This window comes from Geotrypetes seraphini, chromosome 5, assembly GCF_902459505.1.
Source record: "Geotrypetes seraphini chromosome 5, aGeoSer1.1, whole genome shotgun sequence".
NCBI lineage: Eukaryota > Metazoa > Chordata > Amphibia > Gymnophiona > Dermophiidae > Geotrypetes > Geotrypetes seraphini.
In genome coordinates, this window is record NC_047088.1 from 246613207 (window position 1) to 246636611 (window position 23405).

At 45.2% G+C, this 23405-nt stretch overlaps 1 protein-coding gene across 5 annotated transcripts in view; it reads right to left on the minus strand.

Moving 5' to 3' along the window:
- KALRN (kalirin RhoGEF kinase) overlaps positions 1-23405 on the minus strand; it is a 1310049-nt gene that overhangs the window by 405029 nt on the left and 881615 nt on the right. For all 5 annotated transcript variants that reach the window (XM_033944399.1, XM_033944394.1, XM_033944393.1 and 2 more), the window contains 5 exons: positions 23112-23204; positions 13866-13977; positions 11558-11748; positions 7752-7853; positions 7323-7465 (listed from right to left, as the gene is read on the minus strand). In XM_033944399.1, the coding sequence (XP_033800290.1) occupies positions 7323-7465; positions 7752-7853; positions 11558-11748; positions 13866-13977; positions 23112-23204 (641 nt within the window). The remainder of the gene's footprint in view (positions 1-7322; positions 7466-7751; positions 7854-11557; positions 11749-13865; positions 13978-23111; positions 23205-23405) is intronic.

Consider the following 23405-nt stretch of genomic DNA (forward strand, 5'->3'; position numbering starts at 1 on the left):
GAAAGAAAGAAAGGGGGCAGGCAGGGAAACAGAAGGAAAGAAAGAAAGGTCAGGGAGAGAAGAAGAAAAAGTTGGGGGAGGGAATGAGGTGTGGAGGAGAGAAAGCATACAGGCTGATAGAAGGGAAGAAAGATTGGATGCACAGTCAGAAGAAGAAAGTGCAACCAGAAATCACCAGACAAGGTAGGAAAAATGATTTTATTTTAAATTTAGCAAAGTGGAGGCAGTATTACCACAGTTTTCAAAGGAATTTGCCCAAATAACTTAATAGTTAACTGGGTAAATTCCCAGAGATGAAAACTTCCCTTCACTTACTATGCACAGTTCTGAATTTATATCTGCTGTCTATATTTTACAATATGGTCACCTTTTATTAAACCGCAATAGTGGTTTTTAGCGCAGGGAGCCTATGAGCGTCAAGAGCAGCGCTGGGCATTCAGCACAGCTCCCTGCACTAAAAACTGCTATTGTGGTTTAATAAAAAGGATGGAGGGTATATTTGTCTATTTCTGTATGGTTGTTACTGAGGTGACAATGCATAGAGTCATCTGCCTTGACCTCTTTGAAAAAAACCCAGAATAGGAATGATAATTAACATTTTCTCAGCGTATAGTGTGCTTTGTGTTTTTTAATTTTATTATTGGTAGATCATTTTGACTTGGTCATTTTAAAGTAGCTCACAAGCTCAAAAAGTTTGGGCACCTCTGAGCTACAGCGTTGAAACTGTGTATTTCTATTTTATCCCCCCTTTTACAAAACTGTGGAGTTTTAGCGCCAGCCGTGGTGGTAGCAGCTCTGATGCTCAGAATTCTATGAGTGTCAGGGCTGTTACCACTGTGGCTAAAATCCACACTACAGTTTTGTAAAAGGGTGAGGGGTTAGTTTGTGTTGACATATTCCATACTAGGCGAAGGTGTTTTCTGTGTTCTGTGTGTTTGAAAGACATGGTTTTCTGTTAGGATTGACGGTGTAGGATTGATCTGTGCTGGTCTGGCTTGTTTAGTTTTACAGAGCTGTCATCTGGAGCTGTCATCCGCCGGCTCATCGGGGATCGATCAGAAGAGTGCTGAATAAAGTATTTTATAATTTTTCACTATTCTGTTTACTTAATATTTCATAATAAAGTAATTATAAAATACTTTCTTTGTGTTTATTTGATTCCTATTCAAGAGAATTACTTTATATATAGTCAATATAGGCACAGAGTTAAATTTTTTAACATTTTCTAATGGTGGTGTGCCTCGTGATTTTTTTCATGAAACAAGTGTGCCTTTGCCCAAAAAAGGTTGAAAAACACTGCCGTACCTTAAGAAGGATATGGCGATACTTGAGAGGGTCCAGAGAAGAGCGACTAGGATGATAAAGGGCATGGAAAACCTTTCGTATGCTGAAAGGCTGGAGAAGCTGGGGCTCTTTACCCTGGAAAAGCAGAGACTTAGAGGGGACATGATAGAGACTTATAAAATCATGAAAGGCATAGAGAAGGTGGAGAGGGACAGATTCTTCAGACTAGCGGGGACAACAAAAACAAGACCGCATTCAGAAAAACTGAAAGCAGACAGATTCAAAACGAATGCTAGGAAGTTCTTCTTCACTCAGAGGGTGGTGGACACCTGGAATGCGCTCCCAGAAGAGGTGATAGGACAGAGTGCATTATTGGGTTTCAAAAAGGGATTGGATGACTTCCTGAAGGTGAAGGGGATTGAAGGATACAGATAGAGGTTAACTATACAGGACACTAAATGAATAGGGAATACACGATTTAGGTAAAGGATCACTTACAGGTCATAGACCTGGGGGGCCGCCGCGGGAGCGATGAACCCCTGGTCTGACCTGGCAGAGGCAATGCTTATGTTCTTATGACTACGTTAAACTTTTGAGAATCTTCCTCCAAATCAGAGATAGTCTCAGCTCTTAACCGCTTGTAATATTACAGGGAAATTTTAGATGCAGATTATGAAGAAGGTTTGAGAATATATTAAATCTCCAATGTGATCTTTCACTTCAAATTATTATTTGGAAATCGATTGCAATTACTGACATTGTTTTTGTCTGTAATAAGAAACTGATATTTATTTCATTAGCTTTGATCTTGAATTGGATGTTTAATGGCTGGAAGGATAGTTCACTCCTTGAAAAGCAAGCTTGGTGGAACATAGTATGTTTTTCAAACAATCAAAAAGTTGTGGCAGCTGAAAACATCTGGATACCCGAAGATTATGTGCTGCATTATTAGATCAAGTGTGCTATACAATATGGTTGTAATAATCTCACAGACAATTTAACATACTGCTCACTAAATGGAAATTATATAAACAGATTATTGTTAAATCAATACAATTAAATGCAGAAAGTGATTCTTTTCAGAAGTCTGGTCATGCACTGGAAAAACAGATTAGAGCCTGGCGGCAGCATGCCTTTCTAACATTAAGCAAAGCTTCTGCATGCCCTCAGTAAGACTCTTGTCAGGAATCCACCACATCCTATTGTCATCCATCTTATTGTAAATCCTAATCATATTGTTAACCGCACTGAATCCCAGTTGAAATCTGCGGTATAAAAGAAACTGTATGGTAAGACCCTATAGAGGTTCCTTAATAGGTTTACTGGGAGCATAAGGAGTAGGATCTAGAGAATGACACGGGGACAAATTTTTCCCCACGGGAACTCATTTTCCCATCCTGTCCCATCCCAGAGAGTTCTTTTCCTGTCCCTGCCCCATTCGTGCAAGCTCCGTCCTCATCTGCACAAGCCTCAAATCCTTTAAAATCATAAATAGCAACATTCTAGAGCGCAGATTGTGATGTCATAATGCCTCATTCCACCAATGTCTAAGCTCTGCCCTCATCTGCACAAGCCTCAAACACTTTAAAATCCTAAGTAGCAACATTCTAAAGCTCAGATTGTGATGTCATAATGCCTCATTCCACCAATGCCTAAGCTCCGTCCTCATCTGCACAAGCCTCAAACACTTTAAAATCATAAGTAGCAACATTCTAAAGCTCAGATTGTGATGTCATAATGCCTCATTCCACCAATGCCTACGCTCCGTCCTCATCTGCACAAGCCTCAAACACTTTAAAATCCTAAGTAGCAACATTCTAGAGCTCAGATTGTGATGTCATAATGCCTCATTCCACCAATGCCTAAGCTCTGCCCTCATCTGCACAAGCCTCAAACACTTTAAAATCCTAAGTAGCAACATTCTAAAGCTCAGATTGTGATGTCATAATGCCTCATTTCACCAATGCCTAAGCTCCGTCCTCATCTGTACAAGCCTCAAACACTTTAAAATCATAAGTAGCAACATTTTAAAGCTCAGATTGTGATGTCATAATGCCTCATTCCACCAATGCCTACGCTCCGTCCTCATCTGCACAAGCCTCAAACACTTTAAAATCCTAAGTAGCAGCATTCTAGAGCTCAGATTGTGATGTAATAATGCCTCATTCCACCAATGCCTAAGCTCTGCCCTCATCTGCACAAGCCTCAAACACTTTAAAATCATAAGTAGCAACATTTTAAAGCTCAGATTGTGATGTCATAATGCCTCATTTCACTAGTGCCTAAGCTCTGTCCTCATCTGCACAAGCCTCAAACCCTTTAAAATCATAAGTAGCAACATTCTAGAGCGCAGATTGTGATGTCATAATGCCTCATTCCACCAATGCCTTGGCTCCGCCCTCATCTGCACAAGCCTCAAACCCTTTCAAATCATAAGTAGTAACATTCTAGAGCTCAGATTGTGATGTCATAATGCCTCATTCCACCAATGCCTTGGCTCCGTCCTCATCTGCACAAGCCTCAAACCCTTTCAAATCATAAGTAGTAACATTCTAGAGCTCAGATTGTGATGTCATAATGCCTCATTCCACCAATGCCTTGGCTCCGTCCTCATCTGCACAAGCCTCAAACCCTTTCAAATCATAAGTAGTAACATTCTAGAGCTCAGATTGTGATGTCATAATGCCTCATTCCACCAATGCCTTGGCTCCGTCCTCATCTGCACAAGCTTCAAACCCTTTCAAATCATAAGTAGTAACATTCTAGAGCTCAGATTGTGATGTCATAATGCCTCATTCCACCAATGCCTAAACTCCGTCCTCATCTGCACAAGCCTCAAACACTTTAAAATCATAAGCGTTTGAGGCTTGTGTGGTTAAGGCAGAGCTTACAGGAATGGCGCAGGGACAGTGACAAAACTCACAGGGATGGGCCGGGGAAATTCAGTTCCTGCGGGGACGGAGAAAATGTTGTCCCCGTGTCATTCTATAGTAGGATAACAAGGCAGTCAGGGGGAAGAGAAGTCTTCTGCTGAGTGTTTCACAGGACCAGGTGGTGGAAACTCTCCTGACAGTAAATAAAATGCTTCGTGTCTAAATTTAATGTTCAAGAAGAGAGTGGTTTTTTTATTTAAAATATTTATATCCCGCCACATCCACAGCTCTGAGTGGGCCTACATAAAAACATACATAATAAATTACTGACAAACAAACAATAAATAAGAAGGAAAATCCTTATACAATATACTTTCACCTGTCATAAACTCAATCCAGTAACAAAACTACAGTAAACCCCTCCCCCCCAAACCTGCCTGCAATTCATAAAGGGGTCCTTTAACTAATGCGCGTTAGCCAATTTAGCGCATGCTAAACGCTAACACGCCCATTATAATCTATGGACACGTTAGTGTTTAGCGCACATTAAGTCGGTTCGTGTGCCTTAGGGCTCCTTTTACTAAGGTGCGCTAGCATTTTTAGCGCGCGCTGAAGATTACCGCATGCAAACCCCGCGCTAAATGAAAAATACTAACGCAAGCTCTATAGAGGCGTTAGCGTTTAGCGTGCGCGCTAAAACCGCTAGCATAAAACCGCTAGCATACCTTAGTAAAAGGAGCCCTTAGTAAACGAGGGAGACACTAACTTCCTTAAACACTCTCTCAAAAAGTAGAGTTTTCACTCCTTTTCTAAACTGCATCACATTTGAGGGTTGTTTAATTTCGACAGGCAATGAATTCTATAATAGAGAGTTGCACGGGGACAGAAATCCCACCCATCCCCGCCCGTATCTCCTCTGTCCCCACCCATCCCTGCTAGGATCCTCTCCATTCCCACCCGTCCCCGTCAGGATCCTCTCCGTCCCCACCCGTCCCCGCCCGTATCTCCTCTGTCCCCACCCATCCCTGCTAGGATCCTCTCCATTCCCACCCGTCCCCGTCAGGATCCTCTCCGTCCCCACCCGTCCCCGCCAGGATCCTCTCCGTCCCCACCCGTCCCCGTCAGGATCCTCTCCATCCCCACCCGTCCCCATCAGGATCCTCTCCATCCCCTCCCGTCCCCGCTAGGATCCTCTCTGTTCCCACCCGTCCCCGGCAGGATCCTCTCCATCCCCACCCGTCCCCGTCAGGATCCTCTCCATCCCCACCCATCCCCGCCAGGATCCTCTCCGTCCCCATCCATCCTCTTCAGGATCCTCTCCGTCCCCACCTGTCCCCACCAGGATCCTCTCCATCCCCACCCGTTCCCATCAGGATCCTCTCCGTCCCCACCAGGATCCTCTCCGTCCCCACCTATCCCCGCCAGGATCCTCTCCATCCCTGTCAGGATCTTCTCCATCCCCACCCATCCAGGTCAGGATCCTCTCCATCCCCACCCATCGCCGCAAGGAATTACCTCCATCCCCGCCCGTCCCCATAAAAAGCTGCAATTACTTCTGACAGGATCATCAATTCCACAGTTTCTTTTGTGTTTGCGCTGCTGTTTTCCTTGTGGAATCTCTGGTGAAACCCTTTTTTTGTTTTCTGTCCAGGTAATTAACTTATAAACTCCCCTCTTTTACTTAGGCTGACATGTCAATTATATTATATGGACGAACCCTGCTTCCAAAGCCTTCCATCCCCGTGGGAGTCCCGTTGGCTAGAGGGGGGGTCCCTGTGGGAGTCCCATGGGCCAGAGGGGGGTCCCCATGGGAGTCCCGTGGGCCAGAGGGGGGTCCCCGTGAGAGTCCCGTAGGTTACAGGGGGATTCCCGTGGGACCCCCGTGGGACCCGCGAGATTCCCGCGATCCCCGTTCCCGTGCAGACCTCCACTAAGGACACAGTACGGAGGCACTGGGGCACTAAGGACACAGTATGGAGGCACTGGGGGCACTAAGGACTAGAGAGTTGCGCGGGGACAGAAATCCCACCCATCCCCGCCAGGATCCTCTCCGTCCCCACCCGTCCCCGCCAGGATCCTCTCCGTCCCCACCCGTCCAAGTCAGGATCCTCTCCGTCCCCACCCGTCCAAGTCAGGATCCTCTCCGTCCCCACCCATCCCCGCAAGGAATTACCTCCATCCCCGCCCCTCCCCATAAAAAGCAGCAATTACTTCTGACAGGATCATCAATTCCACAGTTTCTTTTGTATTTGCGCTGCTGTTTTCCTTGTGGAATCTCTTTGGTGAAACCCTTTTTTTGTTTTCTGTTCAGGTAATTAACTTATAAACCCCCCTCTTTTACTAAGGATGATGTGTCTGTTATATTATATGGACGAACCCTTCTTCCAAAGCCTTCCATCTCTGTGGGAGTCCCGTTGGGTAGAGGGGGGTTCCCGTGGGAGTCCTGTGGGCCAGAGGGGGGTCCCCGTGGGAGTCTCGTGGATTAGGGGGAATTCCCGCGGGACCCGCAGGATTCCCGCGATCCCCGTTCCCAGTGCAGACCTCTATTCTATAATAAAACTCCCTGAACTGAGATCATAGACTGACGCAGTCTTACTGATCGTGTCAAATTCAACGACAGTGTTTCAAGATTCATTTGATTCTCAGAACGCAAAGCCCTCTTTGGTTGATAACGGCAAGACAAACACCCTCCCCCCCCCCATTTTACAAAACTGTAGCACGGATTTAACTCTATGGGCGTCGGAGCTATTACCGCCGCGGCCATGGCGCTAAACACCATGCTACGGTTTTGTAAAATGAAGAAACAGTGTTGAAAACTACCGGACTTTTATCGATCAAAACTTTAAATACCAAATACGAAGTCTTAAACTCAGGCGGGTTGGCCGATTTAGCGCGCCCATTCTAAGGACGCGTTAGCATTTAGCGTGCTAAATCGGCTAGCGCGCCTTCGTAAAAGACCCCTTCGATGAGCTGTGCAACGGGCAGCCAATGCAGACTACGCAAAGTCGGCGTTATATGCTCATATTTAGAGGCCTGAACAATAATTGGTGCCGCAGCATTTTGTGCAATTTGTAATGCGTGGATCCCATATTTTGATAGACCAAGGTACAGTATAGTGAATTATAATAAGCTAAAACTGGAGATATTAACAGCGGTGAATCTTACCTTTTGCTGTTGTTTCTCTGCTTTGCTGGTGTCTTGGGAGCCTGGATTGGTTCTTTCAAGGCTCCCTTTAGATGGATGATCCTTTCTTGAATGACCTCTCGGATGTTTTTAATCCACTCCTGTTTTGCTTCAACACTTGAGGCCTGAAGTCCAAAATATGCAAAGTGTCACAGCTTAAGGTAATGGCTTCCATATTTCTTCAGGGGCCAGATGACGTCACGCGCACCTCCTCCCTGTCTGACACAGCTTTTCAAAACCCGGACAAAATGCCGGGTTTTGAAAAGCCGTCCGGACCCCCGGACATATCCTCAAAAGGAGGACATGTCCTGGGGAAATCCGGACGTCTGGTAGCCCTACACCATACGCACTGAGAATTGACAAAACAAAAATCAGGAATCGACAGATCTAAAATAAAAAAAAGCCACTCACTTTTAGCACCGTTTTGTTATCGGAAGATGGCGTTCGACCGGACCAGAGCGCAAACTTGCAGGGATCGCCTTCAACGTGCTCCGTCAGGCCCAGTTCTGAGGTCTAGAAAAGAGGCACTGGTGTGAGTCTTTGCACACTAAAGTAGGAAAAATGGAAAGCAGACATAATTCCTTGAGCTGAGGTCTTTGAAGCCTTATCGGGGGCAATTTTCAAAAGGTCACCTAAAGTTAGGTTACTTTTAAGTGTGTGCTAAGCGTGAATTCTAAAATGGCAATAGTGCATGTAATTGCCATTATAGATTACTAGCGTAAGTCCATATTTACACACCAAAATTTAGGCATGAACATTTAAGCTAGCTTAAAGCCTGCTGCGTTGAAACGCTGTTAGGCGTACGATTGACAGCATTATATTCCTTAGGGCCATATTCTATATATGACACCTAAAAAAAAAAATCAGTGCCGAAAAGTACGGCACTTAGCGTGATTCTATAAAATGCCTCCAGAGTTAGGCACAGTTTATAAAATCATGCGTAGCGTCTATATCCATGACTAACATATAGGCGCACCCATTTAGGCCAATGAAAGCCAGGCCTTAATACCTTCGCCTATGGTTGGGCGTATTCTATAACGGTGTGCCTAACTTTTAGGCACGCCCATGACCCGCTCATGCTCATCCCCTGGCCATGCCTCCTTTTTAGATCCGTGCACTGGAATTTATATGCACTTTATAGAATATTCTTAGAAAGCCGTGTGCGTAAATTATCATGAGTGCTAATTAATGCCAATTGTTTCTGAATTGCCAATTATCAGCACAAATTGGCTTGTTAAACAATTACGTTGCATATGCAAATCAGCAATGCGCACAGATTTACCCTCGCAACTTTGGTCGTGTTATACAGAATCAGGACCTTAACGGGGAAATTCTGTAAATGGCATCTAAAACGATAGGCGCCTATCACATGTCAATCACACTTAGGCCCGGCTTTAGAGAATCACGCCTAACTTAACAACCTAGGCCAGGGTTTTAAAGGCCTACCATATAGGCGCCTAAGTCCCTTAGAGAATCGCGCCTAGCATCACCTAAGTTACTCTCCACCACTAGGCACCATCCAATAGGTTTCCTTATCTTTTGTAGAATACCACCTAAGAAGACTGGTGCCTATTAATTTTTATTATGAGCTGGTTAAAGGACCTAATTGAAGCCAATTTACTAACTAAGATAGGCGCTTAACTTTAGACGCCTCTTACAGAATTTGCCCCTTAGGGTGTAAGTGTTAGGCATGTCCCTGACCCGCCCATGCTCTCCCACACACTCTAGCTGTGGCACGCTGAAGGAATTATGCGCTAAGGTTGCAGAATATTGACTACGTGCAATTTTGTATGTCACTGCCAATTAGTGTCAATTAACTCCAATGATAGCGGTTCATAGTCAGTGGCGCGCAAGTGGCGCGCAGTGGCGCGCCGACAATCCAGCGCATGAAAAAAGCGTGTCATCGAAAAACTTATTTTTAAAGAGCTCCAATGGGGGGTACTTGGGGGAACCCCCTCACTTTAATGCATAGTGTTCGCGCTGCCGTTGGGGGGGTACAACCCCCACATTGTAGAGAAAACGGAACTTTTTTAATTTTTTTCAGGAAAAGTTCCGTTTTCTCTACAATGTGGGGGGTTGCACCCCCCCAACAGCAGCGCGAACACTATGCATTAAAGTGGGGGGGATACCCCAACACCCCACATTGTAGCTCTTTAAAAATATACGTTTTTCAGTGGCTTTTGGCGGCGCGCTTCTTTCTTGCGCTGAATTGTCAACGCTGGGTTGTCGACGCACTGGTGTCTGGCGCGCAATTATCCCGTCACCATGATAGCATCTAATGTAACAATTGCATTATGTGCATACCTGTGCACGCGGTTTCTCGTGCAAGAATGAAAATGGGTGCACAAGATTATACAATTAGGGGGTACTTATTTATTTTTGCTATTTATATACCACTTATATAGTCTAAGCGGTTTACATTCAGGTACTCAAGCATTTTTCTCTGACCTGCTGGACTCACTCTTTTATCTAATGTACCTGGGGCAATGGGGGATTAAGTTAAGATTTTAGTAGATTTGTAATTTGCTTTGAAATATTATTATAAGCGTTTGTATCAAATTTTAATAAACATGAAACACGACTTGCCCAGGGTCAGAAGGAGCAGCATAGGATTTGAACCCACAACCTCAGGGTGCTGAGGCTGTAGCTCTAACCACTGTGCTTGAGTGGATGTATACTTCCATAGAGAAAAAAATAGCAGCTCTGGACATATGACAGAAGTAAAGCAAGGTTCCAGTGCATTACTGGATTTTCATCATCATCAGAGAAATTAAACTAGCAATATGAAATAAACATAGGTTTTTCTTATGTATACTGGAGCACCAAGGAAAGTATTACATAGCCTGTTTATTCTTTAGCCTGCTTGGTTTTCATTTTGTGCTTCTAGGAATTTTTTGAAAGAACCGTGAGCATAAATTTTCAACAAATACATGAACACCAGGGGGAGGAGCCTTAGGCACCTGAGCCAATCAGGGCCTTAGGTTCCTTCCAATGCACCCCAGGATGCACCAAGAGGGGCCTAAAACTTTGATTGGCTCAAAGGAGGAGCCTTAGGTGCCTGAGCCAATCAGGGTCTTAGGTTCCTTCCAATGTGCCCCAGGATGCACTGGGAGGGGCCTAAGGCCCTGATTGGCTCAGGCACCTAAGGATCCTCCCTTGAGCCACCCTCCCAGTACATCTGGGCAATGGCATAGCAAGAGTAGGAGGCGCCCAGGGCGGTGGTGCTTCCCTGCTCCTTCCGCACCAAACCCCACCCCCACCCCACTGCCACACTTGTGCTCTCTCATACCTCTTTAAATACTCGCCTGCATGAGCAGCTTCTCAGGCCTACTGCTCGCACTGGCATTCCTTCCAACGTCACTTCTTGGCCCCGTAACCTGGAAGTAATTTCAGAGGGAGCCAGGAAGGTGCGAGCAGCAGGCTAGTTGCTCGTGCTGGGGAAGGGAGTGTGCGAGTGTGGCATGGGGGAGTGGAGAGGTGCCGGCGCCCCAACCAAGATGATGCCTGGGTTGGTGCACCCCTCTCCCCCTTCTACTACGCCAGTGCATCTGGGCCTTAGTTATAGAATTTCTTTTAAATGCTTTATGCTTTTTGGAAATCAATCAATCAAATGTGAATGCTAGCTGGACAATTCTTTTCATTTACACTATCAGAAAACATCTCCTCATAAATGCTTCCCCATATATATATTACAGTACCCAAATATTTCTATGTAAAGGCCCAATGTCACTCTTCCCCAGGGCTTAGACCTGGGGTTACCCTATGACTCCAGAAAAAGGAGGACGGATTGCGACATCGCGGTTTTACGTCCATGTCTCTATCCGTCCTCCTTACTTCCATTGCTATCGATGGAAGTAAAACCTTGGCTGTCCCAATCCGACCTCCTTTTTCTGGAACCACATGCAAGCAAATCCTTTTACACATTTACATCTCTCCTCCCCTGTAACATACAGCTGACATCCGTGACCGCGTGGGCGCAGAGATGATACGGACTTTAAAAGACAAACAGCGCTAGCAAACTTTTCAAAATGAACGGGGGGGCCAAACTCAGCACAAGTGAATGCTTCCTGGTCAAAGTAATGAAGTCTGCTCAATATTGGGGGTTCTCAAGCGCCTATAGCACCTACAGAATTGGCACCTATAGTGACGACTCAAAGCTGTAGATACTCTCATTTCTCAATCATACAATTTATTACACAATTTGCTTTCTGACCCACCAGTAATTTGTTCTTGTAAACATATTTAGTGTGTCCTGAAGAGTCTTTGATTTCTTTACTAAAAACCAAAGATATTTCAAAGAGGAAAAGGTGCCGTTCCCGTCCTTTCCTGATGAGCGACTTAGGATCCCAGACTTGGAAGGAATCCTGGAGGATCAGCTCCCCTTGAACATCTAAGTTTTCATCAAAACCTTCAAATGAAAAAAAGAGATAAAAAGCTTGTTCAGCATTAAGAATGTTTACATCACAGCATGTAGGTATAGGGTTACCAGATTTTCCATTCGGAAAATCTGGACCCCCCCTTAGACACGCCCCCCCAGGCCTGCCCAGTTCCACCCAGCCCCCGCCCCCTGCTGCCTGCTCTGGTCGCCCAGGAGTGCATCCAAGCATGCGCGCATGTAACGCGATGACCGCGTGCACGTGATGTCATTGCGTTGCCCTCCTGCCCGACGGCGATTTAGAGAGAGGCTTTTCAAAACCCGGACTAAGTGCCGGGTTTTGAAAAGCCATCCGGACCCCTGGTACCTCGGTTTACGAATGCACTGATTTGCGAGTGTTTTGCAAGACGAGCAAAACATTCGCAAAATCGGCGCCTCGGAAACCGAGCGTGCCTCGATTTGCGAGCGGCGCTCCCCGCGATCCGGCACCCTCCCCCCACGATCTGGCACCCCCCGCCGCGATTGGGCTCCCCCCCCATTGCTTCTTACTGTGAACTCGCAGATGCTCAAGGCCAGCAAGAAGAGGAGGCCGATCTTTGGGCACTGGCACCAACGCACAGGACATGCTGTGTCGGTGCCCAGGACCAGATGACAGTAAGAAGCGGCGGGGGTGGGGTGCCCAATTACGGCGGGGGGGGGGGGTGCCCAATCACGGCGAGGGGGGGTGCCGGATCGCGGGGGGGGAGGGGCAATGCCGGTTCTCATGTGGGGGGATAGAGCAGCACTGCTCGCCTCGGGGGGTGGGAACATATCAAAGCTAGTTTCCATTATTTCCTATGGGGAAACTCACTTTGATAAACTAGCATTTTGGATTACGAGCATGCTCCTGGAACGGATTATGCTCGTAATCCAAGGTACCACTGTATATATATATTCCTCTCCCCCCCCACCCCCCCGGATCTAAAGTACTGCTGAATAAAAGTTATATTTAGCAGTAATTTAGATCCAGAACAAAAAATTAAAGCTTAATATTGGTGGGAGGAGTCACAGCCAGATCCAGAATCAGTTGGACATTAGGAAAATAGAGGAGTCCGAATCAGATTCATATGTTTGTGTTACTGACTCCACAGCCTTGATAACACTGTCCATAGTTTTATCTGCATTGAAGATGGGTGGTTTTCAAAAAAAGGCGTTCAAGAACATCAAAGGTGTTAAGAATACACAAGAAACAACCATTTTCCAGTGGAAATGAAGGTCTAGAGACCATAATACGATGTCCAATGTTTAAATGGGAATGGGAGTCAGATATTCGTGCTTTTATTGATTAATCAATGGGTGGGTTAAAAGTATTGCTCTGATATGTTGTAAGACAAATGTGCTTATCTTGTTTTGCTATATGTTCACATACTTGTTTATTGCACTGTCAATGTTTTAATATCAATAAAGTTTAATTAAAAAAAAAAAAGATGTCTATGAAGAATCTGAATGAAACATCATAAGCTTGATACTAAAACCAAAAACCAGTCTTCCCCATGAAGAATACACTGCGCAGCAAATTTTAAATTTTCTCTGGGGCAAGAGGAAAATGAGGTTTACTTTATAGAATTTGACCTCCTGTGTATGAAAATAGCCTCGGTTTTCTCCTATCACGTATGGTTTTTGAGCAAATCGCAAATATTTATAGCATGAGACATCATAATGTAATGCATTGCGTCAATTTAAGAGTTTCTACAAATATTCTTTTCTAGAATCGTTTTGCTGTTGAAGTGCGTTTATAATTGAGATTAGGATCATCTCTAATTAATATCCAACAATAGTCAGCCAGCATTGATGAATTCCATCTGCCCTGATATTGTTTCTCCATTGTAGCAATGACCTAGTGAAACCTTTCCCAGTGCTCATCACTAATATTAATTTGTAGCAAACTGTTTTAATATTTCACAGATTGTTATAACATTTACTCCAAGCATTAGAAAATATAGCGAAAATGTTCATTTTTGCATTATAATGCGCTTTGGCCAAAAATCAGAGGGTTATACCATAAAATTAAGGTCAGCTTTGAATTCAGCGACCCCAAAGCACTATAGAACATCCACTATAATTCATGCCCCAAAACCTCTGTTGCACAGTGATATTTGAGGTCTCCCTACCTTCCAGCATACTGACGTGCATGGCATCGTTGGCTCTCTTAGGGACGCTCAGCATCACTTCAAGGCCATCTTTAATTTCTCCTTTTCCTTCTTCACAGCAGGTTAGAAGTTCCTACACAACAGTAACAATAATAACATGAAACAAAATAAAAATGCGTTAGGATGTAAGAAGACTTGAAGCGGTCCAGAGGAGGGCAATGAAAATGATAGGAGGCTTGCGCCAGAAGACGTGAGGAGAGACTGGAAGACCTGAATATGTATACCCTAGAGCAGTGTTTTTCAACCTTTTTACACCTATGGACCAGCAGAAATAAAATAATTATTCTGTGGACCGGCTTCGGTCTGTGGACCGGCAGTTGAAGTCGTGGGCCAGACCCTGCCCATCTCTACCCAATTTCCACCCCAGTCCCCGCCCCCATAATAGTACTAATTGCACCTTGCACGTCCTGTGCCTCATCTGGAAGCCTTCCCTCTGACATTGCAACGTCAGAGAGAAGGCTTCCGGTTCAGGCGCAGAATGCCTGTAGGAGCCACTGCCCATGGCTTTGTGCACTGAATCAGTTAGGAAGAGGGAGCTGGCTCGAAGATAACGCCGCATCGATCGCACCGTGGACCGGCGGTTGAAGAACACTGTTTTGGGCCTGATGCACGTGCTGGCCATGTGGACCGGCAGGAAATTTCTGTGGACCGGCACTGGTCCATGGACCGGTGGTTGAAGAACACTGCCCTAGAGGAAAGGAGAAACAGGGGAGATATGATTCAGACGTTCAAATACTTGAAGGGTATTAACGTAGAACAAAATCTTTTCCAGAGAAAGGAAAATGGTAAAACCATAGGACATAATTTGAGATTGAGGGGTGGTAGATTCAAAGGCAATGTTGGGAAATTCTACTTTACGGAGAGGGTGGTGGATGCCTGGAATGCGCTCCCAAGAGAGGTGGTGGAGAGTAAAACTGTGACTGCCTCACTAACTTATTATACTTCTTTGAGGGGGTAAACAGCCAGGTGGATAAAGGGGAATCAATAGATATCATTTACCTTGACTTCCAAAAAGCCTTTGACAAGGTACTACATGAAAGACTGCTAAGGAAGCTATGGAACCACGGGGTGCAAGGGGAGGTCCACCGATGGATCAAAAACTGGCTTGCGGACAGGAAACAGAGGGTTGGAATAAAGGGCCATTACTCAGACTGGCAATGGGTCACGAGCGGAGTTCCGCAGGGGTCGGTGCTGGGACCGCTCCTGTTCAATATATTTATTAACGACCTGGAGGCAGGAACCAAATGTGAGGTTATTAAATTTGCGGATGACACCAAACTATACAGCAGGGTTGAAAACGAGGAGGACTGCATAAATCTCCAAAAAGATCTGACAGCGCTGGAAAAATGGGCCAAAAAGTGGCAAATGAGCTTCAACATAGGGAAATGCAAGGTCATGCATGTATGGGGGGATCACCGCTAGGGGTGAGTAACCTTGAAAGAGACCTGGGAGTGATGGTAGACACATCATTGAAGGCGTCAGCACAGTGCGCCACAGCCTCAAGGAAGGCAAACAGAATGTTGGGTATCATTAAGAAGGGTATCACGACCAGGACGAAGGAAGTCATCCTGCCACTGTATCGTGCAATGGTGTGCCCGCACCTGGAGTACTGTGTTCAGTACTGGTCGCCGTACCTCAAGAAGGACATGGCGGTACTTGAGAGAGTCCAGAGAAGAGCAACTAAGCTAATAAAGGGCATGGAGGACCTCTCATATACTGACAGACTGAAAAAGCTGGGGCTTTTCTCCCTGGAAAAGCGGAGGCTTAGAGGAGACATGATAGAAACCTTCAAGATCATGACGGGCATGGAAAGAGTAGACAGGGACAGATTTTTCAAATTATGGGGAACCACAAGTACAAGGGGACACTCAGAGAAATTGAAAGGGGAAAGGTTTAGAACAAACGCCAGGAAGTTCTTTTTCACCCAGAGGGTGGTGGATACATGGAACGCGCTACCGGAGGATGTGATAAGCAGAAGCACGCTACAGGGCTTCAAAGAAGGTCTGGACAGGTACATGGAGGACAAAGGGATTGAGGGGTACAGATAGGAGTAGAGGTAGGAAATAGGGATAGGATTAGAGGCAGTTACAAAATTAGTCAAGGACACTGTTCAGGCAATTAGGCCTGAGGGGCCGCCGCGGGAGCGGACCGCTGGGCAGGATGGACCTCTGGTCTGACTCAGCGGAGGCAACTTCTTATGTTCTTATGACTGAGTTCAAAGAAGCGTGGGATGAACACAGAGGATCTAAAATCAGAAAATAAGATTAAAAATTGAACTAAGGCCAGTACTGGACAGACTTGCACGGTCTGTGTCTGTATATGGCCATTTGGTGGAGGATGGGCTGGGGAGGGCTTCAATGGCTGGTAGGGTTTAGATGGGCTGGAGTAGGTTTTAACTGAGATTTCGGCAGTAGGAACCCAAACACAGTACCGAGTAGAGCTTTGGATTCTTGCCCAGAAATAGCTAAGAAGAAAAAAATTTAAAAAATTTAAATTGAATCAGGTTGGGCAGACTGGATGGACCATTCGGGTCTTTATCTGTCGTCATCTACTATGTTACAGTTGAATTCTCGTTGCTATGTGATATGAATCAGGTTTGCTCCCTACAGGAAGGCCCATTATTCAGTCACCCGTGCTATGCAGCTAGAACTAACACCAGCTTAATGCTGGCGTTATGGTCTACCGCACCCAGCAATTTAGCACACGCTATTCCGCGTGTTAAGGCCCTAACGCACCTTTGTAAAAGGAGCCCTAAGGTGTGCTAATTGATTTAATGTGCACTAAACTCTAACACGTGCATGTTAATCTGTGGATGCGTTAGCGTTTAGCTAATTAGCACATGCTAATCGGTTAAGGCACCTTAGTAAAAGAGGGGGTTAAATTACAGCTAAGGAGATTACGATGGGTGTTAAAAATCATTTTCTTGCTGATTGTAGTCTAATACCGGAACTTGTCACTGAGGGGTTCAGGTCTCTTTTTATGGAGGTTTTCAGCTACTTTCTGATATGCTAAAAGTACAGTGGAGCCTCCTAGTGGCAGTGCAATAACTCTCTGGGATCGCTCATTCAGGGATTCTACGATCCCACCCTAAATTATAAAGAAGGCCTCTGATTTTAGGTTTTAACTAATAAATACTGAGAAAAAACCTGAAAAAAATTATCATCTTGCCTTGCACTCTCTCACTCCTTCCCTTCAATCCCCCAATCAGTTTTTGTGTCTTTCCTGCACTGACACAAACATATATATTTGATTCCACTGGAAAAAGGTACTCAGCAAGAGTACCTATGGTGCAAAAACACTGATAAGAACACCCCCCTCCCCCATTCTGAATATTCAGCCAGTGGTGATCAAGATGATTATGAAAGCTAGATAAAAAATTTTAAATATTCTATTATGTGAATGAATATGTTAAGAACTAATGACCTATGATAAGGCACATAAAGCTTAACACTATGAAAGTTAATTGAGCGTGGTGTCGCTGAGGTCAGTTTAAAATATTTTTAATTTTGGGAGCTTGATATGCGACTCAGAATTAATATGGAGATGCTTGCTGGATTATTGAGTATAACTGATTTGAATGTTATGCCATTATTGAAAAGACGTGATCCTGCTTAAAAATAGCATTTGTGACCTGGCGTGGTAGTCTCATGGTACACCATGTGCGGGATGCCAATGCACCGGAGCATACAACCCATCCGTTTTTCTCTTCCTTCTTCACCTCTACCAGGATAAATAACATCCACCAGTTGATCTTCTCTTCATTCAAGGGAGTGAAGTACAAGTGAATCTTCAATATCTTCAGGTACGTTGCCACAAGAACCTGGAACTCCCTCCCACCTTCCATAAGAACAGAACCAAACTATCTCAACTTCTGGAAAAAACTGAAAACCTACCTATCTGACAAACTCCTACTGACTTGAGTCTCTGCACTCTTATCTTGACAGTGCAGCAGTCCACCACAGTGTAATTTACACTTCTCCCTCAATATTCGCGGGGGTTAGGGGCCGAGACGGCCTGCGAATATTGAAAAAATACAAAAAACTTTTAGGGCCGACTCTGACCCACTCCTGCCTCCCGGACCTCTCCACACCTCACCTGGTGGTCTAGCGGTGAAGTGGGGCAGGAGCGCTCTTCCTACGCTCCTGCCCGGTGCAGAGCCATCAACAAAAATGGCTGCCGTGAATTCCCGCTGTAGTCTTGTGAGACCACAGGAACTCACAGCAGTCATTTTTGTAGAAGGCTCTGTATGGAGCAGGAGCGTAGGAAGATCCCTCCTGCCCCACTTCACCACTAGACCACCAGGTAAGGTGTCGAGAGGTCTGGGAGGTAGGAGGAAGGCGGGGTGGGTCCGGGTTTAGAAACTCGCAAATAACCAAAGTTACGAGTCCTAAACCCGTGAATCGGGAGGGAGAAGTGTAGTTGCTTCCTTCCCTCAACAATGTGGTCCTCCTTCGCAATATGATACATCTCCCCCTCTGAAACAGTATTCTTTTTCTTCTCTGTGTTGTAATTATTTCCCCAGGTTGCTACAAGGGCCACTTAACATGTAAATTGCCTTGAACCTCTTCTGGAAAAGTACTATCATGAAGTCTTGGTTGGATTACTGCTAGAGCCAACCGCTTGTGGAACTATCATGAGACTACCATTAGACGTTGCGGCCATCATGTTTAAGGAGGAGGTGTCAGGAGTAGGTTCACTCCTGCCCTACTGGACCACCAGAGAAGGCAAGGAGGCCCAGAAGGGCCTACCAGAACTTGAGAATTAAATAAAGTGGCTCAGGATATAATGGGGAGAAAGTCATGTCTTGGGATGAGGGTCCTATCATCAAACGATACAGCACCCACACAGATATAATTAAGACTGCCTTTTTCTGCAGACCTATCTGCCCACTTAGCTATAAGGGCATCGTTACTGAATACTGCCAACGCCTACATAATTTCTGTCTTCTCCCCAGCTGCACCCCTGGAACACCCCATTCCTACCTAAATTTGTGATGGCCAATGCTGATATTCAGAGGCACTGCTCAGTTAATTGCTGCGGCCTGCTGAGCTTGGTTTAGGGGGAGCAGGAGCCACTCCTGCTCATTTAAATTGCTTTGACTATTGACCCCACCAATTTTTTTATACCTTCAAAGCACCACCACCAACAAAAAAAGATAATACAAGGTGATATCTTTTCATTGGATTTAGCCCAATACATTTCTTAAGTAGCTTTCCATTCCTTGGGTCATAACAGAGTCCTTATATTATTTTTTTGGTGGTTACTTTTTGTTTCCATGAAGTCGAGTGGATTAGCATGCTACGACACGACTTTATTCAACATCTTGAAAAGGCAGGAGAAAAAGATGAACCTGAATGTGCAGAAAGCCTTTCCTCCCACTCATAGGTGCTGTACATGTAGGTACAGCAGCATTCAAATGTAACTTTATTACAACAGAACCACTGGGTACAGGGTTATTGTTCAAACAAATAGATATGACAACCTACAGAACTGAAACAAAGAACATTTAATAACTGCGCACTGCTTAGAAATGTGTAAAAATCTCCCCCCCCCCACCCCCCCCACACAAAAACCACCAGGCAAGATTTGCAACAACTGGAATTTTAAGCCTTGCAGGTTATTTGCAAAGGGAAAACATTTTTTCTCGCACATCTATGGGAGTGTATTTTAGCTTCATTGCTCACTAGAAAAGGCCTTTGTTTTCACAGAAATGTTTTGCTTTCTTGCACAGATGATTCAGAATTAACCAATAAAGCAAAAATCTGCACAGTATGAGGGAGAAGTTGTGATTTCAACTAGAGACAAAAATCTATCCTATAGTTAGCTGCCGTCGACTCGTGTTTGAGTCCTAGTGACTCGATGAATTACAGATCTGAAAAGAGATTGGTTTTGTGCTAGTCCGGAAAGGTCCTCCAGCATCATCCCCATGGTTGTTTTCAACGTGTCTAGCCGTCTGATTGCAGGCCCTCTTCGCCTGGTTCCTTCAATCTTCCTAAACATGATGTCCTTCTCCAGTGATCTCTCTCATCTGACGGTGGGACCAAAATAAGACAAGTTGTGACTTCTTCATTTGGGCTTTGAGTGATATAGCTGGTTTGATCTCTTCCAGAATCAATTTGTTAGTTCTCCTGGCGGGTCCACGGCACACATAAAATCCTTCTCCAGCAGCAAAGCACAAATGAGTCAATCTTCTTTTTTTTTTTTTTTTTTGTTTCCGTGGTGTCCAGCTTTCGCATCCGTAATTCACCATTGAGAAAATGAAGGGCAAATTCTATAAGAAGCGCCCAAAGGTTAGGCACCTATATAGGCACCGTTCAGCGCGATTCAAGTAAAATTGGGCGCTGTTTAGTGATTCACGCTGAGCGGTACCTATTTTGGAGGCGCCCGATAAACAGGCCAGCTCTAGGAACAACTACAAGTTAGGAGGCCATGCGAGCGCTTAAGCACGCTTCAGAGCAGCGATTCTGTAACAAGGCGCCTAACACGAAGCCACGCCCACACCTAACGTGCATAGCGCCTATTTTTTTGAAGGCCGCCTAAATTTTTAGAGGCGCCCTGTTACAGAATCGCTCTTTCTTGATAGGCGCCTAAGTTTCAATTATTGCTGATTAAAAAGCTTAATTGAGAACATAGCATAAGGGTTTCAATTCCGTATACATCGCCTAGACTTCTGAGGTCAAGTGACCAAAATTTGTTGGTCATTCCCTCTCTTAAAGTAATCAACACAAGGCGGCAGTCTATTTTTTCTGTCACGGCTCCTCAATCTTGGAATTCTCTTCCAATTCACCTAAGAGACGAAAAGAATCTTGGAATATTTAAGAGTAAATTAAAGAGTCTTGTTTTTCAAGATGCATTCAATGTTTAATTGAACTGCTTTTGCCTCTGAAATTTTTTTTTTTTCTTTTACTACTTCTATCATTTTTTATTCCCCATCCTATTGTTTTTACCTTAATTGTTCTACTTTTATATCTAAATTGTATTTCATCCCGAGTTTTCCTCTTGTTTCTTTTTTTATCAATGTATGTCTATCTTAATTTATTATGTATTAGTAGCTACGAAACTTGTTGTTTATATTTGTAATTATAATCATTATTATGTATCAGTAGCTCTGATACATTTCTTTTAAGTTTGTCTCCCCTTATTTTGTATTTTTGTAATTTTATTACTTTGCACATCGCTTAGAATTCGGAATAAGCGATTAATCAAATGTTATAATAAACTTGAAACTTGAACATAAGCATTGCCTCTGCTGGGTCAGACCGGAGGTCCATCGCGCCCAGCAGTCCGCTCACGCGGCGGCACATCAGGTCCAGGACCTGTATTATAATCCTCTATCTATACCTTTCTATCCCCTTTTCCTTCAGGAAATCATAATCCCTTCTTGAAACCCAATAGCGTACTCTGTCCTATCACGCCCTCTGGAAGCGCATTCCAGGTGTCCACCACCCGTTGGGTGAAGAAAAACTTCCTAGCATTGGTTCTGAATCTGTCCCCTCTTGATTTTTCCGAATGCCCTCTCGTTCTTGTAGTTTTCGAAAGTTTGACGACTCTGTCCCTCTCCACTTTCTCTATGCCCTTCATGGTCTTGTAAGTCTCTATCATGTCCCCTCTAAGTCTCCGCTTCTCCAGGGAAAAGAGCCCCAATTTCTCCAATCTTTCAGCGTATGAAAGCTTGCTATTCAATTTAGATAAGCGCCTATCTAGATGGGCGCCTCCATAATAGGTGCCTGACATTAGGCACCAGTTACAGAATTTGGGCCTGAGTGCTTGGACACGTCTGATCTTCGTTTGGAGTGTTATTTCCTTGCCTTTGAATATTTTATCGAGAGCCTTCATTGAAGAGCGATCAAGTGCTATTCTGCAGAGTATTTCTTCCCTGTGATTAATAATCATAACAGGATTAATAATCATACTTTATGGGAAAAAGTGAGGTGATGGGAAACCCAAGTACTAGCTAAAATGTAAAATGAGAATCTTTTGAACCAGCTTTGTATGTTGTCTTCCTGAAGCTTCTTTGTTTATGAGCATGATAAGCCCATGTGCCACGACTGGAAAAGTTGCGATTTCAATTGGAGACAGAAATCTATCATATATATATATATATATATATATCCACAGTGGTACCTCGGTTTACGAGTGCACCGGTTTGCGAGTGTTTTGCAAGACGAGCAAAACATTCGCAAAATCGGCGCCTCGGAAACCGAGCGTGCTTCGATTTGCGAGCGCTCCCCCCTGCGAACCGGCACCCCCCCCCCCGCGATCCGGCACTCCCCCCACTGCCATCGGGCCCCCCCCCCGCCGCCATCAGGCACCCCCCCGCCGCCATCAGGCACCCCCCCCCCCCGCTGCCATCGGACACCCTCCCGCCGCGACCTGAGGTCCCCCCAACCCACCCGAACCCTCTTCTTACTTTTCTGTAGCCTCCGCAGCGGCACCGGCACTAGCATGTCCTGAAGATATGCTTTCTGTGTAGGCCTGAGAATTCACGTCGAACGTGAACTCTCAAGGCCCAGCACAGGAAGCATATCTTCCGGCACCGGCACCACGCACAGGACATGCTAGTGCTGGTGCTGCTGCGGAGGCTACAGAAAAGTAAGAAGAGGGTTCGGGTGGGTTGGGGGGACCTCAGGTCACGGCGGGGGGGTGCCCGATGGCGGTGAGGGGGTGCCCGATGGCGGCAGGGGGGGTACCCGATGGCGGTGGGGGGTTGCGGATCGCGGGGTGGAGGGTGCCGGTTTGCGGGGGGGCCTTTGGGGGAGCAATGCCGGTTCTCGTGGGGGGGGGGAGCAGCGCTGCTGGCCTCGGGGGGGAGGGAGGGTGGGAACCTATCAAAGTGAGTTTCCATTATTTCCTATGGGGAAACTCGCTTTGATAAACGAGCATTTTGGATTACGAGCATGTTCCTGGAACGGATTATGCTCGTAATCCAAGGTACCACTGTATATATATATATATATATATATATTTTTTTTTTTTTTTTTACACACACACACACCAGTTAGTTGTAGACAGTGAAAATATTGGTAAACACTCACTTTTGAGGCATGACAGTGCCCTAATTTTAAATCTAAACATGCAATTAACTAAGCTCTCAGAGGCAAGAGCTCCGTCTAGCACTGCAAATCCCAGTAGGACCCTGTAATTATGTGGTTGCGGCCTGCCGACGGAACTGTTGCAGCAATGGGAGCAGTCGGGATTCATTTCTACCTTCAGAAGTAACTGGTACTTGGTGATCCTCTGCACTGGTTTGATTAAATACGACGAGATGGAGTTGGCGAGACCGTGCCTCTGCTGGATTTCCTACAAAAGAGGAAGGCAAGAAGGTGTGGTGAGGGAGAGGAAGGCCACGCTTGAATTCAGCTTCACATCCAGAACGCTAGTGCTCAAATCATTGGAGACATTTCCAGATTTGAGCATGGAAAGTGCAATCTATTTTAAAGAATTTAAAGAAAATGTATAGAAATAAAACAAAAAGAATCCAAATGATACCTCTTTTATTGG